General features: G+C 36.0%; 1 protein-coding gene across 2 annotated transcripts in view; it reads left to right on the top strand.

Moving 5' to 3' along the window:
• LOC139118390 (collagen alpha-2(IV) chain-like) overlaps positions 1–19,449 on the top strand; it is a 105,402-nt gene extending 85,953 nt beyond the window's left edge. For both annotated transcript variants that reach the window (XM_070681686.1, XM_070681688.1), the window contains exons 28-41: positions 571–749; positions 1,413–1,476; positions 1,796–1,978; positions 2,737–2,844; positions 3,497–3,568; positions 3,820–3,945; positions 6,972–7,088; positions 9,081–9,233; positions 9,800–9,907; positions 10,964–11,113; positions 11,857–11,973; positions 13,239–13,430; positions 15,524–15,810; positions 17,492–19,449. In XM_070681686.1, the coding sequence (XP_070537787.1) occupies positions 571–749; positions 1,413–1,476; positions 1,796–1,978; positions 2,737–2,844; positions 3,497–3,568; positions 3,820–3,945; positions 6,972–7,088; positions 9,081–9,233; positions 9,800–9,907; positions 10,964–11,113; positions 11,857–11,973; positions 13,239–13,430; positions 15,524–15,810; positions 17,492–17,743 (2,108 nt within the window). In that variant the 3' untranslated portion in view covers positions 17,744–19,449. The remainder of the gene's footprint in view (positions 1–570; positions 750–1,412; positions 1,477–1,795; positions 1,979–2,736; positions 2,845–3,496; positions 3,569–3,819; positions 3,946–6,971; positions 7,089–9,080; positions 9,234–9,799; positions 9,908–10,963; positions 11,114–11,856; positions 11,974–13,238; positions 13,431–15,523; positions 15,811–17,491) is intronic.
• The last annotated feature ends 932 nt before the right edge of the window (positions 19,450–20,381 follow it).

The following is a 20,381-nucleotide window of genomic DNA, read 5'->3' as shown; positions in this document are numbered from 1 at the left end:
GCGAGGCAGAGCTAATCTTATAGGTGGATGTTTTATTTAGCTTCCTTTGGATGAATCTATGCTAGTGATGAAATTTGATCAGAAAATCTTATTCTCTGAAGCCTGTTGATTATCAGCTTTGAAAATTTAGTGTTTTAATGCCTGGGGAAGGCTACCTTGATGTTTAATTAAATGTTGGTGATGTTTATCTATGTGATGCCAGGAGTGAAAAGAAACGTCATTCCTCATAGTTTTCAAATGACTTTAAAATGTCAAAGTTACGTCAGTTCTGACCAAATAGGAATGCAGTGTCATTCTCACTAATTGAAAAAGGTGTACCGGTAGATTTTGTAATGCCATGTGAAAATTTCACTGAAAATGATCTGCGTTATAGCCCTTTCAACGGAAACATCTGAAAATTAGTTTCAGTAATATTCAACATGCAATCATCAATTTGTAATGAAGACAGGACATTATTAAAGTTTTATTAAGATATCATCTATAATATCAATGTAACACTTTAATTTGTATAATATTTACACATCACTGACGAGTAATTGTAACAAGATACATTCTATTGTTCTTCATTAGGTTTTCCTGGATTTGATGGGAGACCAGGTGATAATGGTTCTCCAGGAGACAACGGTGCACCTGGAGAAGATGGCCTACCAGGTGAGAGAGGTCCAGACGGTGTTGCAGGGGAACCCGGGGATGCTGGTGAGAAGGGTAGTCCTGGCTTTGCTGGATTTCCCGGAAACCCAGGATTTAAGGTAAACAGGCCGAAACACAAGTTATACCAGAAAAAATGGAATGTGTAGCTCATAAATGTGCCAAGTGGCTTTGTGTATGTACATTCATGTTTGTTCTACAGTGTTCTGCTGATCATTTTCAACTTAATACCGTTACAGCTTAGACTGAAAAGACATGGCCACAGGACTTTAGTGTTGCTTCCCCAGTTTTGTTGAATATTTATGCTCTCGAAATTGTGTGTGTGTGTGTAAGAAAAAGATTCAGACCCATTCATGCACACACAGCTCATAAATAAATCTCTCTGAATTCCATGGCTGTTCCAGGATTAATTTGAATGTAGTGACTAGCAATGTAGAGACCAGTAATACAAATGCAGTTTTCACAGCTTTATTCATGTATGTTTAAGTAAATTTATGGAAACATATGCTGTAGACTAAACCTGTATGAACAGTGGTATAGTGGCATATACTTACTGTAAACTATCCCAAGTAGTGTTCATTTTGTGAAACCTTTTTGAATTGTAAGCACCTGTTCTTGTTACTGTGATGGTGGATATCATGTGGGGCTGCATGATTCATCTGCAAGCCAAACTCCGCATTTTCCGAATTTATTGTATTTATTTATGCAAGTTTACATTGTAACCAGTCTTATCTGAAATTTCTAAACTTTGTGTTTTTGAACAGGGGCGTGATGGACCACCCGGAGAACCAGGACCTCGTGGTCCAGATGGAGATAATGGATTGAAAGGTACAAACATTAAATCAAACACCTGATATTAATATCAGCAGAGTGTGTAATGATAATCATGTTTTGTAGTGGATCAGTTCATTGCAATATTTAAAATGGTAGCTTTTGATTCAGATCAAGGTACAGTCATTGCATGATGGAGATGGAAGCTGCCAGAGATATCTTTTACAGTACAACATTGAGAATGGTGAAATTCAACTGCTTTACAGTACAACATTGAGAATGGTGAAATTCAACTGCTCAAGATTGAAATTTGAGTACAATTATCATGTGTTCTTTCATCTGTGAACAAAGTAAAAAATTTATTGTTAAATTGCAGGTGAAAGCGGGCCAGCTGGTAGGCCTGGTCCTACAGGTAGACCTGGTCGTGCAGGCCGTATTAGTCTCCTCAAAGGTGTCAAAGGTGAAAAGGGAATGCCAGCTGAGGGAATGGATGATCTGGAAGAAATGATGAAAAAGATGAAAGGATCAAAAGGTGGACCAGGATTTCCAGGATTCCAAGGTAACTGAGAATTATTCTATGAAATTAGTATAAATATCTTCAGAAAATCATTCAAAGACATTTTAAAAACCCCATTAAATGCCTGTTGTGCCCATTTTATAAATCAATCTGTGTAACTTTATTGAATGTATTTATTAAGTTATTTTGCCTTACATTAGTTCATATGGACAGACGTCAGCCTTTTTTGCCACATGGATGGTAGTGGACTGCAGGTCACCACGCAGCAGCAACACAATTATATGTCGTAAGGGACTATGTCATCATCAATGACTTGTTATGACTGTTTTGATTTATATCCAATGTCAAAGTCAATGTGTATACTGCATATTTTGTATATTGCAAACATTTATATATTACCACCTTTTGAGTGCCCTATGAAATTGACAGTTGTAAGAATTGTTTAAGTGGTCAAGTTTTTAGCACTGTGGACCAAGTTATTTGACATTTCCCCATTTCAACAACATTAAAATGACACATAGTGATAAAAAGCCATGGTAATTATAAGATCAAATTTGGACACTAGGAAACCATATTGTTACATTACTCGTGGATTTATTGACAGATTTCATTAAAACTTCATACGAGGAAATTATTATCAACATGCATAGTAATACAATTCAATATACAGTGAAATCTTGGCTATTATTTTACATAATGCAAGTTATCCTTCATGTGTCCTGACTAGTTGTGAAACATGCCACACCATTACTCTATCCCAGCAATTGAAATTCATCATGCTGTGCACTTATTGTCAACAGGTCGCAAAGGTCAACCTGGTGAGCAGGGTGAAAAGGGCTTTGCTGGATTTACTGGATTTCCTGGACGACCAGGCTTTCCAGGAAATGTGGGACCTTCAGGACCCAAAGGTATGTGTAATGCATTTGTGGTTTTCTTGCATATGCATTTAGGATTTTCTCATTCTCAGAATGTAAGTAAAGAGGAAAATATTTATAGTCTGTCTGTTTAAATTTGGCAAATATTTGTATCATGCAAAATCAAATCTCCAAAATGTTTCAAGCCCAAGTTAAAAGTTATTAGAGATTAAATCCTATTTATTTCTCAAACATCATTTTAAAGTTATATCTAGTGTAATATAAATGTGGTTTGTAATTCTTGTGTAAAAACTGTGATTTGTAAGGGAAATTATTGTTTGATTGTCTAATGTTGTCTTGCAATTTACACTTCTCTGAGTTGGCATGTACAACCACTTATGCAAGAGTTTCTTTGCTTTGTAGTGGGTGAGTACTGTTTTTGGTCAGGTTAGCGAGAAAAGAAAGAATTGTTTTTTTATAATGGAATGCAACATCAGAATATCTAGATTTCCATTGTAAATAAAAGGACTTTGCTTCTCCCCAATCGTATATGTCACAAAGGTGATCAAAGTACCAGTGACTGTATCAGATAAAATCTGGATAAGAAAGAAGGGATATACAAAGACAGTTACAAAAGCAATTTACTCTAGAGATCAGCTGTTTTGATGAATACCTTTTTTTACTTGTCTTATATTTTGAATTTTAGGAGAGAAAGGTTCCATTGGTCTGCCTGGCTTGAATGGTGTACCAGGACAGAGAGGTGAAGAGGGAGATCCAGGTATGTCAGCATTGACAAACTGTCAGCATGTCATCTTGCTTGTTGTGCACCTTGTGAAAACTGACATAATTATAACACAAGAAAAACTGTAAATGATCAAAAAAGAAATAGTGAACAACAAGAGAATACCAGTACAATATCATAATCAAAATTTAATCACTGAAAAATTCAAGTCAGTACTATTGCTATGGATGCTTGCAAGTTGATGTCTTAGGTGAGTTCTGTCATTAAAACATAATTCTTAATTACAGGTGATTTTGGTCCACGTGGGGCTCCAGGGCTGCTTGGTGAGACAGGACCTCAGGGTGACAAGGGAGCTAGAGGTTTAGATGGTCGACCAGGTATCAATGGTCTTGATGGTGAAAAGGGCCAAGAAGGTGTGTATATACTTTATCTTATATCACATAGATTATCAAAACAGAATTCAGGATCTATTATCAAGATAGAATTCAGGATCTATTATCAAGATAGAATTCAGGATCTATTATCAAGATAGAATTAGGATCATTATCAAGATATTTTCAGGATCTATTATCAAGATAGAATTCAGGATCTATTATCAAGATAGAATTCAGGATCTTTTATCAAGATAGAATTAAGGATCGATTATCAAGATATTATTCAGGATCTATTATCAAGATAGAATTCAGGATCTATTATCAAGATAGAATTCAGGATCTATTATCAAGATAGAATTCAGGATCTATTATCAAGATAGAATTCAGGATCTATTATCAACATAGAATTCAAGATCTATTATCAACATAGAATTCAGGATCTATTATCAACATAGAATTCAGGATCTATTATCAAGATAGATTCAGGATCTATTATCAACATAGAATTCAGGATCTATTATCAACATAGAATTTAGGATCTATTATCAACATAGAATTTAGGATCTATTGAATGATCAATAAAATCATGTATTGTGGAAAGATTATTTATCTGTGATATGAGTAAATTCAGGAATAAATGCCTTATCATCAAGGTACACAGCCTTATCATTGAGGTACACAGATTAGTTACACCATGTTTTAGGTTTTTTCAGATCTACCGAACACAGTGCTGTGTCAAAATCACAGTGTCTATCAGGCCTCACACATTGGTAGGGATTAGCTGAGGGGTATCTTGCTAAGGAAGGTTGTGCAAATATGTATGCTATGAATACAGCATTTGTATTAGGGCAAATGTGTATTGAAGGTTCATGTTCTGTTGGTGCATGTATGTATCAGATGACTGAGGAAGAATTTGCTGTGCTTTAAGTGACAGAATGATTTTTTTTGTGGGGGGGCTGCAATTGGTCGATAATTTATTTTCTTGTTAGGGGGAAATCCATGTGATAAAATCACTTACACCCTGTCCCCATTGTCAAGATATAGGTGAATTTGCTGAATATATTGCTGTAAATGTGATAAAATCACTTACACCCTGTCCCCAGTGCCAAGATATAGGTGAATTTGCTGAATATATTGCTGTAAATGTGATAAAATCACTTACACCCTGTCCCCAGTGCCAAGATATAGGTGAATTTGCTGAATATATTGCTGTAAATGTGATAAAATCACTTACACCCTGTCCCCAGTGCCAAGATATAGGTGAATTTGCTGAATATATTGGTAAATGTGATAAAATCACTTACACCCTGTCCCCAGTGCCAAGATATAGGTGAATTTGCTGAATATATTGCTGTAAATGTGATAAAATCACTTACACCCTGTCCCCAGTGCCAAGATATAGGTGAATTTGCTGAATATATTGCTGTAAATGTGATAAAATCACTTACACCCTGTCCCCAGTGCCAAGATATAGGTGAATTTGCTGAATATATTGCTGTAAATGTGATAAAATCACTTACACCCTGTCCCCAGTGCCAAGATATAGGTGAATTTGCTGAATATATTGCTGTAAATGTGATAAAACACTTACACCCTGTCCCCAGTGCCAAGATATAGGTGAATTTGCTGAATATATTGCTGTAAATGTGATAAAATCACTTACACCCTGTCCCCAGTGCCAAGATATAGGTGAATTTGCTGAATATATTGCTGTAAATGTGATAAAATCACTTACACCCTGTCCCCATTGTCAAGATATAGGTGAATTTGCTGAATATATTGCTGTAAATGGAGTATCTCATAAATGATTAAGATAATGAAGAAGATTACCTGCATGAGTTCACATTGTCATTGCAGTATTACACTGACTGTCATAGTTTTCAGATAGAAGTACATTTTCTCTTTGAATTGCTGAACACCAAAATAAATTATGTGTCAAAGGGTGATGTACAGATTAACCAAGCTGCATGATTTGTGATTATCTCAGTGTTGACTTAAAGCCTGTTCAAAACCATGTGGCTGTTGCACACCTTGAGTTGGTTGTGATCAGTCAAAAGCATTGGTATAGTTAGTGTAACTCAAGGTGCCGCCAACTGGTAAATTTCATCAATTTTGCAAAATCATCACAAAACATGTTTTGAGGGCTAATATACCAATTTTACATATTTTTGACCTTGACCTAAAATTTGGAGGGGAAAGTAGAGCTGTTCGTAACTGCCCTCCCACTGGCATACACGGAAATTGTGCCCTCCCACTAAATTTTGATGCCCACTGCCCTCCAGTATATATGGTCTGCCCGCTCCCCACTCCCCACAACAATTCAAGCTCCCCACTGCCCTCTCCCCACTACTGAAATTCCCCATTGCCCACTAGATACCCACTAGGCAACTCAAATCAACACAAAACCATGCGAGCAGCTAGCAGTATACCTTGGAACATTGCTCCCCTCTTCCTCAACTTCATTCAACTACGGTTTTCCCCTCCCTCGACGAATTTTTGGGTACCCACTGTCAAAAATTTTCTCCCCGCCCACTGAAAATAATGAAATTTCTTCCCCGCCCACAGTAAATATCGATTTTTTCTCCCCGCCCGCTGATTAGTCTTAAAATTTGCCCGCCCGCTGAAAAACTGCGCACGAACACCTTTTTGCACGAACAGCTTAGTTGGCGGCACCTATAACTCAATGCCATGGTACACAGTGAGGTGTGATGCTTCTTTCCACAGCAGAGGCATTTTTCTTTTGACTCACAATCTCTGACTTTCTGCTTCCCAAGGCAATTAAATACAGTTTATCTTGTTTACTGATTTCATGGTGTTTGTTTCAATCAAACTTACTACCATACAGTCGGTATGGTAGTGTGGTCCACACTTGTGTGAATTTCAATATTTGGCCAATAGCAAGTTCAACAAAACCATAGTTCAGTTGCTTATAGTGAGTCACCAACACTGATTTTCCTCACCCAATAATGCATGTGAAAGTCACTATGGAATTTACAGGTAAATCATTATTTCTTTTGCTGGTTCAAATTAATGATTGTAAAAATGCGTTAATGCCATTTGTGCAGGTGATGATGGTTTCCCTGGTTTTCCTGGTCAGAAAGGTGATCGTGGTGAACCTGGACGAGGAATGGAAAAGGGAGAGAGAGGTGACAAAGGACGTCAAGGTGATCCAGGACTTCAAGGTAAGGAAACAAAATGCTCCTAATAGATTGTAGTAGGAGCTAATGTAATTGTGGGTATATTTAACTGATGTTTTGGCTCATGTGTCAAGACAAGGTCTCCTTTAAAACCATGTACCTGTCAATCTGGAGTTGTCTGTTATTACAGCATTTAAAGAATAGTCACAGTGACACAAATAAAGGCTGTAGCTGTGTTCTGATTTGTTACAGCTAAATCTGGTCAGATTCGGTGGTTATGGCTTCTAAGATTATTCCCTAATTTGCACATTGACAATTTCAGATATCACTATCTGAAAGGCTACTGAATACATCAAACTAAACATTGACACATGTTATGACGCAATATTGTCATCTCTACATTTTGTATGTAATGGGTTGTTTTGCGAGAGTGATCCCTTTATTCATAATTTTCAAAGTCTTCATTTTCTGTGAATTTCTGCAACATGCAGATTTAGACCTGTAGTGATTTTGCTCATCAGTGGCTAGTCGTCACATTTAGTTTTCAAAGTCAGTGCTTAACGCAATATTAAGCATGATTTTCAAATTTAGACAAATGTTCATGATTAGTTATTGGCTGTGTACCTTGTCTCATGTAATTGTAAGTGGAATCAAGTGGAACATCTGCTTAAAAATGAATACCAGATAGTAAAAGTCAAAAATATCCCCTATGCTGTCGTTAATTCTGATGTAGCCTATAGTGAACAGACTATTCTTTACTTTAAGTGAAAGTTTTTTTGAATTGATGCATTCCTGAGCCACAAACATTTAGCCGTGGTTGAAAAGTGATCTAGTCATCAATAGCTCCATTAACATTTATGTTTTTATGTCCTTATGTGTATGATGGTTTCATTCGGGTTCAAACTCACAACGTACGGCACCCAGTCACCTAGCAGAGAAGCCACAGACAAAACCGCTCAGCCAAATTCCTGCTCTCAAAAAGATTGGTTCAATAACTGAGCTTATAGTTGTTGCAATTGTTCTGACCACGACCCCTCCACAGGCTGTAGAGTTCATGAAGCACTTGCACTCACATACTGACTATCACACATCGCACACAAACTTTATCAAAGCAATGCCAATGAATACATCTCTTAAACTGGGTGAAAGACAGCCTTGGGGGCAATTCTGTCCACCAGCAGAGCTATCAACCCAGGGTAGAAAATGTGATGGTTTCAATCAGGTTCAAACTCACAACATACAGCAGCCAATTACCTGGCGGAGAAACCACAGACAAAACCGCTCGGCCAAATCCCCAATCTCAAAAAAGATTGGTTCAATAACCGAGCTTATAGTTGTTACAATTTTTCTGACTGTGACCCCTCCACACGCTGTATGCCACTTGCCATAATTGTTTACATTTCTATATTTCATATATATGAAGGCCTACTGTAAAAACTCTATCAATTCAACCACTCTATTAATTCGACCACCCTATTTTTCTCTCGAAACATAATTTTATTTTACTCTTATCAGTTCAACCACAGATGGGAATTGGGACTTTCTCCATCTCTAATAACTCAACCAACCAATCATGAGAAAGTGCTTTGAACATATCATATTTGATAAAATACACGGAACAATACAATATACAGCATAGAATGTCTAAGTAGGGACTTCAGGAAAGTCACCTTTATATGTTTTAATCATCCAAGATGGTAAGCATATCACTTATGAACTGTCAACAAAGTTGAAATCCCTAATAATTGGACCACTAAAAGTATTTTGGCATTGTTAATTTTCTAATGATTCGGCAATTTAAAGCCATAATTATTTTTTTTGCAGTTGAATTGATAGGATTTTTATGGTACATCATAATGATGTTTTATTTATTGTGACAAATCATAATGATGTTTTATTTATTGTGACAAATGTAGACAAATAAAACTGTGATACTTGTACTCTTCTACTTGTGAAAACATGTCCAAGCTGATGTATATCCTTGTACAATGGAGTAGCTTGTTTGAATAACATACTATGCATCAATGTGTGTCAAAGGTCGTGAAGGTCGCCCAGGAGCACAAGGTGAAAATGGTCCTGAAGGACCTAAAGGTATGGAGGGAGAGGCAGGTTCCCCAGGAAGAGACGGTTCACCCGGTCGTCCCGGATTACCTGGATTTGGAGGATTTCCAGGACTGCCTGGTGATGAAGGTAAGATTTGTACAATATGTTATTGTCTACCTCACAAAATGTTAGATGTTTGTGACATAGACCAATGCCTTTTCTTAAATCCCAAACAGATTCTTTTTTTCAATATTTGGTAGCCTCTCCTCAATGAAAATGATAGCATGCTGATTTCACTAAAGAAGTTTGTAAGAAATGAAAGTAGATGGAAATGTGTAAAATGAAAGTGGCTAAAAACCACAATAAAGCCAACATTTTATTCCCCTAAAGAATCAACTAGCAAGTAATATTTGCATGATTAAACATAAAAAAGAAATGGTTTCATGCATATATGATTATCAAAAACAAACCATTTTATGCTTTCAGTACTCGAGATGACTATTATTCGTGCTGCATGTATCAAAATAATATTTACTTCATGGACATACGTATGTGATAGAGAATTAATAGTGCATTTGGATATCTATTATGTGTAATATGTTGGGAGAAACGTGATGTTTATCTTCCTAGGATAATGTACATATATACTTTTACAAGGTCTAGCACTTACCGTAGTTTTAGAAGCAGCTAACAGAACTGTCTAATGATTTCAGGTGGGGCTGGTGATGATGGACCACCAGGTAAGCCAGGACTACCAGGTGTCAATGGTTTTAGTGGCGAACGAGGTGATACCGGTGACATTGGTCCAGAAGGACCACAAGGTAAGGAGCTGAATCATCTTCATACACACTTACCTTAGAAAATCATGAAAAAAGGCAATATAATTGTGTGGTTGAAACCTCTCATCTTCTTATCCTATGTGAACTTGTCATCAGTGTAGTGAATGTTAATTGACAGTTGTGACCATTGCCATGATGTTTAATTTTGAACTTGTGTGACAGAAGCATCCTGTGCAAGGTAGTAAGGGCTGCATAACTTGCATTTCTTAACTGCCCTTCAAAAACAGGATCATTGATTTCTAGGGCAATGCAAGAATTCAACCTATAATATCATTTTGTGGTATGGTAATTTGACTGGCAGAAACAGAAGTAAGCTTTCTAGTATTGTTAGGATGGCAGAAAAAATTATTGGCTGTCGTCAAAATTCCCTTGTAAACCTTTACCATCTGGCAGTGAAAAGGAAAGCGCACAACATTGTCAATGATTCTGATCACCCTCTTCATGGTTACTTCCAGAAGCTTCGTCAGGGAGACGTTTTCGGGTTCCTCGTGCAAAGAAAAACTCTTCTAAAAGTAATTTCTTCCATCAGCAGTTTCAATTTTAAACTCAACCTCGATGTTGTTGTTTTAAACCTCCAGTTGGTCCTTATTTGTTTCCGTCTGTGTTTCAATTTTTGTATCTATGTCGCCCTTGTGTGTGTTTTTAAGCATTTCAATGTGTAATAGCGTCCCTTTTTATAGAATGCTCTTGCTAGTTGTACTATTTTAATTTGTATATGATGAGCCTGAAGGCAAATTTCTACATTTATTGTGGATAATAAAGTAATTGAATTGAATTGAATTGAATTGAAACTACATATGCAGTGTGCTCTATATGCCAAAACAAAGAACATTGGCTTTGATTTGTTGCCAAGTAGGCATAAAGGACATATATTTTGCAGTCTCATGAATTCACCAATATACTACAGGGTACAGAGAGTTGATACAGACAACATACATAAATCATACACTACTGTTTAATGTCAAAGCATGAACATTGTGCAATCTTGCACATATTCATAATACAAGTCAATAAAATGCTACTTTGCCGTCTTTGTAGGTCCGCCTGGCTTCAATGGACTAAAAGGAGAGCCAGGAGAGCCTGGAGATGCTGCACCAGGAATCAAAGGTGATAGTGGTGACCCTGGATTACCAGGATTGCAAGGACCACCAGGATTCCAGGGTCTTCCAGGACGTAGAGGTCCAGATGGTGAGTTCAATGTAAACCCCACAAACAATGGCTTCATTGACACTAAATAAGTAATTTATGGTGATAAATAAAGTAAAGTATATTGCTACTTCCTCACACTGCCACGTTACTTCAGAACCCCATCAAAACTGGACTATTGTAAGTATATGTACTCAGCGGCACTGCTTATAAAATAAAAACTTGTACTTAAAATTATAAAGAAGTGCTATGAAGACACATTACACCTCTGCTTTCCTTTTCACTGTTTTGTTTGAATAGAGAATATTTCAAAACCTTTTTTTGTTGTATTGCATATGTCATTTTTATCATGTGACAACCTCTCACCTGCTATTTTGTAAATTGTTGATCCATTACACAATCTATTAAGTTGACAATGAAACATAGGTGTCTGCAGACACCTATAGCACATTTAAGTTGATAAAGTCAACACCGTAGATATCAGCAAATGAAAAAAGGAAAGAAAGTCTCAAGGACTGTGTCCAGATGTGCTATGGACAAACTTTGTATATGTGATTCATTTACCAATAATTTACCCTTAATTTACAGCTCATTTCTCTGTATAAACCACTGATGTCTCCCAACACACAGTAACGGTTACTGACCATCAATTTACCAGAATATGGCAACTGCAGTCAATATTGCAGTAAACGTTTGAAACCTTTTCAGAGATGACCATTTATCTTAATAATTCATAATATTATGGAAAACACACTTATTTTGGAATCTCAACTTAATGAATGCAGGAGGAAGTGGTGAAAAGGGAGAGAAAGGAGATCGTGGTATTGTTGGTACACCAGGTAGAGATGGGTCTGATGGCTTCCAAGGATTTAGAGGCAGACCAGGCAGTCCAGGACCTGGAGGTATTGTATAGCTTTCTACATTCAAAGTTTATTGAAAACTATGTATAATAAAAAGTAGCTGTTGCCCATTATTCTACACACAATTGTCAATTAGAAGTAACCAGGTCTCTCATCAGCTGATTTTGTACCGATGTCTTCAACTGTAGCTGTCCCCATTATCCAAACGTTGGTAGCTGAACACAGAAGCGACTGAGAAGACTACTTTCCAACTATAGCATGGCTCAAAATTAGCAGTAGTCCCGCGTCCACAGACTACCAACTTTTCCCTGGGGCTACCAAAATCCATGAAATGGTAGTCCACACGGACTACCAAAGCCTGGGACATGAAATTACTTAGTGGGTGACATGATGTTGATCTCTGTGAGATGACTGACGCTCATACAGTCAAACGCAGCTGCTGGACACAGAACTAATAGACTATGACTTTCTTATGCAAATTGAAAGGTGACAGTGCAGTCGAATTTGTTGCGACAAACTTTCAATAAAATATCATTATCTGAACTGATGTACTTGGATGACAGGCTTGGGAAATGATGGCCAATGAAAATTCATTTTATTATTTGTTTAATCACAATGCATCAATCACAATTAAACACAAAATTATTCAAAGAAAAAGCTGTCGGGCCATCCACAATTACGCTTTCCAAAGTGTACAAGATCATCCATGTAGTGTACTATGGTGGAGAAATATAGCCAAAATTGCCACAAAAGTATTGGGAACATGACTGTACCAAGCTGTCATCCTGAAATTCATAGCCAACTTATTTTCAGCCATGTTATGTTTACACGTGCTGAGTGAAAAGTCGTTGTCATGGCAAATATCAAAATTTGCATATAAGCTCTGCATATGTGTGAATAGGTCGTCAAACTTTGAGGCATTACTGTTCTGCTAAGGCTATGATGATCTTTGGGTATTGATATCAAATGACTAGAAAATTCACTTCCTGAATAGAATCATGAAAAATAAATCTTTCATTGTCTAGATACAAATAAAAATATCCTTTACAAAAAGATTCTTCATTCATGCATGGGCTACCAGACCTCATCATTGGGCTACCAACTTCAGAAAATGGTAGCCCAAATGGACTATTAGGGAAAAAAGTCAGTTTCAAGCCCTGTATCCAACGAGAGATATTCCACACTGGGAATTGAGTAAAGAACACTTTTGTCTGTTTGTTGTCATTGTTGGTGAAATCATAGCAGTGATTCACCAACTTTTCGAAAGTCATAGACCTGTCAGTTTTACAGAATATGGTTTCTCTCAGGTCCAACAGGTGCCCTTGGTGATATAGGTGAACCTGGCATACCAGCCCCTGCTGCACTGAGAAGTTTCTTGCTTACACGGCACAGTCAAACAGCACAGGTACCAGCTTGTCCTGAAGGACAAAGGGAGTTGTGGAATGGATACAGTTTGCTGTATACAGAAGGGAATGACAAATCTCACTTCCAGGATCTAGGTAATTTTGTCTTCAATATCCACCAATTTTAATGATCACACACACACACACACACACACACACACACACACACACACACACATATGACTTGAATGTGTTTTTCAAGGAGAGTACAGTTCTCTATAGAGTAACACAGGACAGTACGTGAATAGAAATTTTAAAAACCACAGAAGTGATACAGCATGCAGATATTTATGTCCAAATACATGGAATGTGTTTTTTTTCACACTATACGGTGTGAAGCATGTATGTTATGTATGGTACTTCAAGCATACTTGCTAAGCAGATTTGTTTCACTCACAACCTTTGACTATACACCTGTAAAATGACGATGCGCATTTTTAGCTCCGCTGTCAGCGACGCGGAGCTTATCAAATAGGTTGATTTTCCGTCGTCGTCCGTCGTCGTCGTCCGTCGTCTGTCGTCGTCCGTCAACAATTGCCTTCTCCTCTGAAACCGCAAGTCCAATTGCTTTGAAATTTTATATGCAGTTCACTTGGGATGACCTCACTTAAGTTTGTTCAAATCATGGTGAAATTTGCATATTTGTATTTTTGGGGCATTTTTTGCTGTTTTTGGTAAAAAAATCTTCTTCTCTGAAACCGCTTGTCCGATTGCTTTAAAATTTTATATGCAGTTTACTTAGGGTGACTTCAGTCAGATTTGTTTAAATAGTGGTGAAATTGCATATTTGTATTTTTAAGGCAATTTTTGTCATTTTTGGTAAAAAAATCTTTAAAAATCTTCTTCTTCAAAACTAACAGTCAGATAGCTTTGATATTTGGTACATATGTCCCTAGGGATGACTTATTTCAGATTTGTTCAAATTGTGCAGAAATATTGAAAATTGCATTTTTAAGGCAATTTTTGCCATTTTTGGTCAAAAAATGTATTTCTCAAAAAGTACTCAACTGATAGTTTTGAAATTTGGTATACAGGTTTGTATTGGTGAACTAAGTAATACATATTGAATTTCTGATGAAATCTGTAATTTTGTATTTTTGGGGCAATTTTTGCCATTTTTGGTCAAAAAATGTGTATTTCCAAAACTACTCATCTGATAGCTTTGCAATTTGGTATACAGGTTCCTACAGATCATCTTAATGATATTTATTGAAATTATGATGTAATCTGCAATTTTGTATTTTTGGGGCAATTTTTGCCAATTTTGGTCAAAAAATGTGTATTTCCAAAACTACTCATCTGATAGCTTTGCAATTTGGTATACAGGTTCCTACAGATCATCTTAATGATATTTATTGAAATTATGATGAAAATTGCAATTTTGTAATTTTGGGGCGATTTTTGCAATTTTTGGTCAAAAAATGTGTTTCTCAAAAAGTACTGGTCTGATAGCTTTGAAAATTGGTATAAAGGTTTCTACAGATGAGCTAAGTAATATAATTTCTGATGAAATCTGTAATTTTGTATTTTTGGGGCAATTTTTGCCATTTTTGGTCAAAAATATGTATTTCCAAAACTACTCATCTGATAGCTTTGAAATTTGGTATACAGGTTTCTATAGATAAACTAAGTGATATTTGTTGAAATTATGATGAAATCTGCAATTTTGTATTTTTGGGGCAATTTTTTCCATTTTTGGTCAAAAAATGTGATTCTCAAAAAGTACTGGTCTAACAGCTTTGAAATTGGTATACAGGTCTCTATAGATGAACTGAATTTGATCTTTTGAAATTATGATGAAGTCTGCGATTTTTATTTTTGGGGCAATCGTTGCCATTTGTGGTCAGAAAATTTTATTCTCAAAAAACTACTCATCAGATAGCTTTGGTTGACATGTTCTTAGGGATTGTCCGATGTGATATATTCAAAGTATGATGAAATCTTCAATTGTGTATTTTGCAGCTATTTTAGCCACTTTTTTCTGGCCACTGCATTGAGCTATCAAAAATTTCCACCTTCTACATCAACATACCAAAAATAGTAATTCTCTACATAAACACAGCGGAGCTATATCGGCCGCTAGGTCGCTTGTTATAGTTAATTTCATGTCACTCTTTTACATTTGCAAAACAGTTTTAAGTGATGTGCACACTCTACTAAAGATGATTTTGTTTTTATCTTTATAACAGGCACTGCAGGATCGTGTCTTCCCAGGTTTAGTCCAATGCCGTTTGTCTTCTGCAACATAAACAATCAATGTAACTATGCAAGCCGTAACGACAAATCCTATTGGTTGTCTACCAATGCTCCAATGCCAATGATGCCAGTTGGAGACACAGATATCATCCCGTATATCAGTCGTTGTTCTGTCTGTGAGTCTCCTAAACAAGTCATGGCAGTACATAGTCAAGATTTAACCATACCAAGATGTCCCAATGGCTGGGATGGTATCTGGATTGGTTACAGCTTTGCAATGGTAAGGATGTGAATGGCTTGCTTTTTAGCTCTTCTGTCAGTGACGCAAAACTCATCAAATAAGCTGATAATCTGTCTGCATCTGACATCTTTCAACTGTACACTCCTGTGAAACCACTGATCAGAAAACTTTTGTGTCTGACTGAAACGTTCCTTGGATTTATCAGCCTTCAATCATGTTATGGTGATGAAATTTACGTATTCAATTTTTTTAACTAATTTGTCACTGTCAGTCAAAATATATGCTTCCCTAAATTTGCAGGTATAAAAGCTTGAAAAATTATGTCCTTGTGGATGTTCAGGTTCTTTCCCGTGTTTCAATTTTTGTTTTCTTCTAATTTACAACAAAACTACCATAGTATGACGGTGCTTTATAATGTTCAAGATTTACCTGCTGGTAGAACACTAGGCTCTTTTAAAATTACTGACCAGTGTAACATGGATCATACTTGATACAAACACAGGGCATATGTGACACCAACAGAGTCACTGAAACTACACTTACAGTCAGTTCATAGTTCATGACAGCAGTTACTTCCATGCCAGTACATATTGTACACAGACAGTTGATCTGCTAATTGTTATATCTTTTCATTCATGATCGATGCAGGTAAATCATCAAGCATGATTTCATGTGGTCATTTTGTTTGGTGTCAGTAATGAGACTGTAAATAATATCAGATGATACTGACAATGAAATCTTTCCAAATTTTCATTGTCACTTTACACAATAAGCATTCTACTGACAGAAACTTAATAAACAAAATTAAAAATACTGAAAGATATAGCATAAATGTTTCAGAAATGTATGGATGCTGAAGGGTGTTGTGTTTTAAAGCAACCAAATGTAAGACATTACTATATTGAAATTATTTCAGTAGCTTTGTTATAGAGATCATGTTGAAGTTTATGAGGCTCATTCTTGTATTTTTAATTTCAAAATCTGCAGGGATAAATTTTCTTGTAATGATCTTTGTGGTGACATCTAGATTCATATCTCTGACCGCAGATTTTATAAATAAGTACAGGCTTCTCTTGAAAAAATAAAAATTTGGATTGAATAACAATTAATCATCTGATGTGCAGTTTATTGACAGGATGAGAAAGGTAGGTCAGTTAGTGATGCTGTCACTATATACAGTTAGTGATGATGTCACTATGTACAGTTAGTGATGATGTCACTATGTACAGTTAGTGATGATGTCAATATGTACAGTTAGTTATGATGTCACTATACAGTTAGTGATGATGTCACTATGTACAGTTAGTGATGATGTCACTATGTACAGTTAGTGATGATGTCACTATATACAGTTAGTGATGATGTCACTATGTACAGTTAGTGATGATGTCACTATATACAGTTAGTGATGATGTCACTATATACAGTTAGTGATGATGTCACTATGTACAGTTAGTGATGATGTCACTATGTACAGTTAGTGATGATGTCACTATATACAGTTAGTGATGATGTCACTATATACAGTTAGTGATGATGTCACTATGTACAGTTAGTGATGATGTCAATATGTACAGTTAGTTATGATGTCACTATACTGTCAGTCAGCTGCCTTCAAATGAAAATGACTTATATAATCATTGATAATGTCGTGATCTAGTAGGGTGTGCTTTTGATGAGTATCTAATAAGGTATTGTCTCATATGTTTTATTTCCACAGTACACTGCATCTGGTGCTGAGGGAGGTGGCCAATCATTGTCCAGTCCTGGCTCCTGTATGGAAGATTTTAGAGCCACACCATTTATAGAATGTAGTGGAAGAGGGATGTGCCATTTCTATGCTAATAAATTCAGTTTCTGGCTTGTAACAGTAGGAGAAGATGAACAATTTGCAGTTCCATCACCACAAACTTTGAAAGCTGGTAGTCTAAGAAGTCGAGCCAGTAGATGTCAGGTCTGCAGAAAACTATAATTTCTTACAAAGCTGTGCTTTTTGATCTTCAGATAATTCTTTGGAAAAAATCCGCTAAAATATTAAGGAAGTATTGTGGCTTCTTTGGCAAGTGTACAATAATAAAGACAATAAAACTACTTTGATTTCATTTCTGATATCCACATTATGTTACTTTTATGGAATTGAATGATAACTTTTATGATGTGTTTATGAGAAGACATCCAGAAATCAAGGATATCACAGTAGTAATTGTACTTACTTTTCTTTCTTTTTTACTTTTCATGTTCATTAATGTTTCAAAAATGGTGCTATTATATGTCATGTTTTCTAAAGGCTGCCATTAATAGAGTAACTAGTCTTCCAAGAACAATGGTGCTATTTGCTCAACCCATCACAGCATCATGCATAAGCTTTGACTCTACCAATACGTGTGAGAAACAAAAGTTGTCATGACAGTGTCTTCTCAACAAGTTTTTAAGAAATCATGGTTTTCCATGACTAATTCCTTTCCATTATAATCCATATAGATAACAGTCAAGTCTACATTGTACATTTTAAAGAAGTTTACACTGAACTATTTTAAAGATCAGATGATAACTGAAAATGGTTTCATATTTCATTGACATATCATGAAATATGTTTTTCATCAGCTTTTAGTCTTCCCTTATTTAAGAAGCTAGAAAATCCATTCAACTTTTAACTTATGTAATTCCATGAGATAACTTTACCATACAACTGCTGTTGTTTTTTATCTTGAGAAATCTTTTGTGAATGTATTTTTAAATAGTGTAGTATGTTTCAAATTGTTGAATTGGGTAAGGTTTATACTCCCTTTGCTAATCAGTACCAACTGAAATATAAAGAAAACTTTTCAATTCAGATCAAACTCTCAAACTGCATGCTAACCAGTATATACCTCCAGCATTTTTAAATTCATTTTGTCTTTTTGTTACATTGGTGAGTTTATCTTTCATATTTCTTGATGTCGTGTATGTGTCCCCCAAAACATTTTCACAGTAGTTATTTACCAGTCTCCTGAATGTGTGAATTGGAATATCAGAATTGATGTTGCCATGGTTATTATTAAATCATAACAATATATCTCTAACAACACATCTATCTTTCAATAGATAAAGTCACATGATATGCAGTATAAGTTATAGAACAGGCATACATACTTTGTAATCATGTCTACCTAATTTGTAATTTAAATCTGTGCTTCTCTTTGTGAATCTGTATTACATATAAAATGATAGGTGCAATTGACCAATCAGAGCTGTCTGAATATCTAGAATTCTCACTTCCAGCTGATAACACTGGTAATAGCAGGGCGCCCTCTATGTTATTTCATTAGCATATGCATGGTACTACCAGTTTTATTTATTTATAATCTAGCATATGTGGTCTTGTCAACAAAGTGGCAGGGTCAAGGGTCAGACATCAACCCAATAATTTTTCATGGGAGGCAGCATTTGCTTTCGTGTTTTGAAAAAAAGAGCAACAGCTTGATGGATAGCATAGCCAACACCCAAAAGAAACATCAGTTGACCCTTGACCTTCACTTGACCTTGTCAAGACTGTGTTAGTTGGACAGTGTCATATCTTTCAAGCTTTCAGTGTACCTTGTGTAATTAGATGCAATGAATCACACATTTGTGTCTCATGTGAGTTTTGTGGGTATTAATTTTCATGAATAAATTTTTACTGATCTTCATGTTACTAAATTCTGTAATCTGTATTATTATCAACGATATATTGATGACATTTGAACCAAATCTGGTGTAAGTGTGAGGAGAAATAAGTGACAATTGCTTGATATTTCAATTTTTTGCTGAGAACTTACAGGCGTTGATGAGACACACTCTGTGGCTATAGAGTTATTAGGAACCAATCATACTGTTCATACAGAGGAGCTGAAATCAACACACACACCATATACCTTCTGTAAGAGTATATCTCAACAGGAATTCCATTACATTACAAAACACCAAACATTCAATGAAAAATATATAATTTCAAGCTACCACATCGCTAAAAGGTCACTCTTTATGCCATGAAATAGTTTGTTGGAGAAAATTTGAAGGGGAAAAGACTCAATTCTGTTTCATGTCGGCTAAATTGTTATACAAAGGACTAGCTTCCTAAAGGTGCGTAAGAGGTGACTGTTTACTTGGAAGAATAAACAAGCCGACAAATGAACCAAATAAACAAAGAAATGAAGATAGCTTTCAGGCACAGGCTGGAATAATTTACCAACAATGCGACTTGATAATAGCACCACTGTTATTATGGAAAAGGCAATTTATGTACTGACAAAACTCCATAGTCTTCAATCTTAACAATGCACCTTACACATTTGAAGTTGTAGTTGGTACACCAGTCGCCAACTTTGATTTCATAAAATAGAACACATTTGTATTTTGCTGTCAACAAAAAATATCACTCAGATAAGCGACGCAACTTTCTTTTACCGGTATATGCCTATATTATATAAATGTCGGGAAGTAAATACAGCCCACTACATTAGCAACTATTTAAACATTCACATCGTATAAACTAAGACTGCACAAAGATAACTAAAAGGTAAATCATAGTGGACTATAGGGGTAGATGAACTTTTTAAATCTGTGTTTCAGTCACGCTTTGACACCTGCTT

Source organism: Ptychodera flava, chromosome 19 (genome assembly GCF_041260155.1).
Source record: "Ptychodera flava strain L36383 chromosome 19, AS_Pfla_20210202, whole genome shotgun sequence".
Classification (NCBI taxonomy): domain Eukaryota; kingdom Metazoa; phylum Hemichordata; class Enteropneusta; family Ptychoderidae; genus Ptychodera; species Ptychodera flava.
Note: the sequence above shows the minus strand (reverse complement) of the source record. Positions and strands in the feature narration are given on the sequence as shown.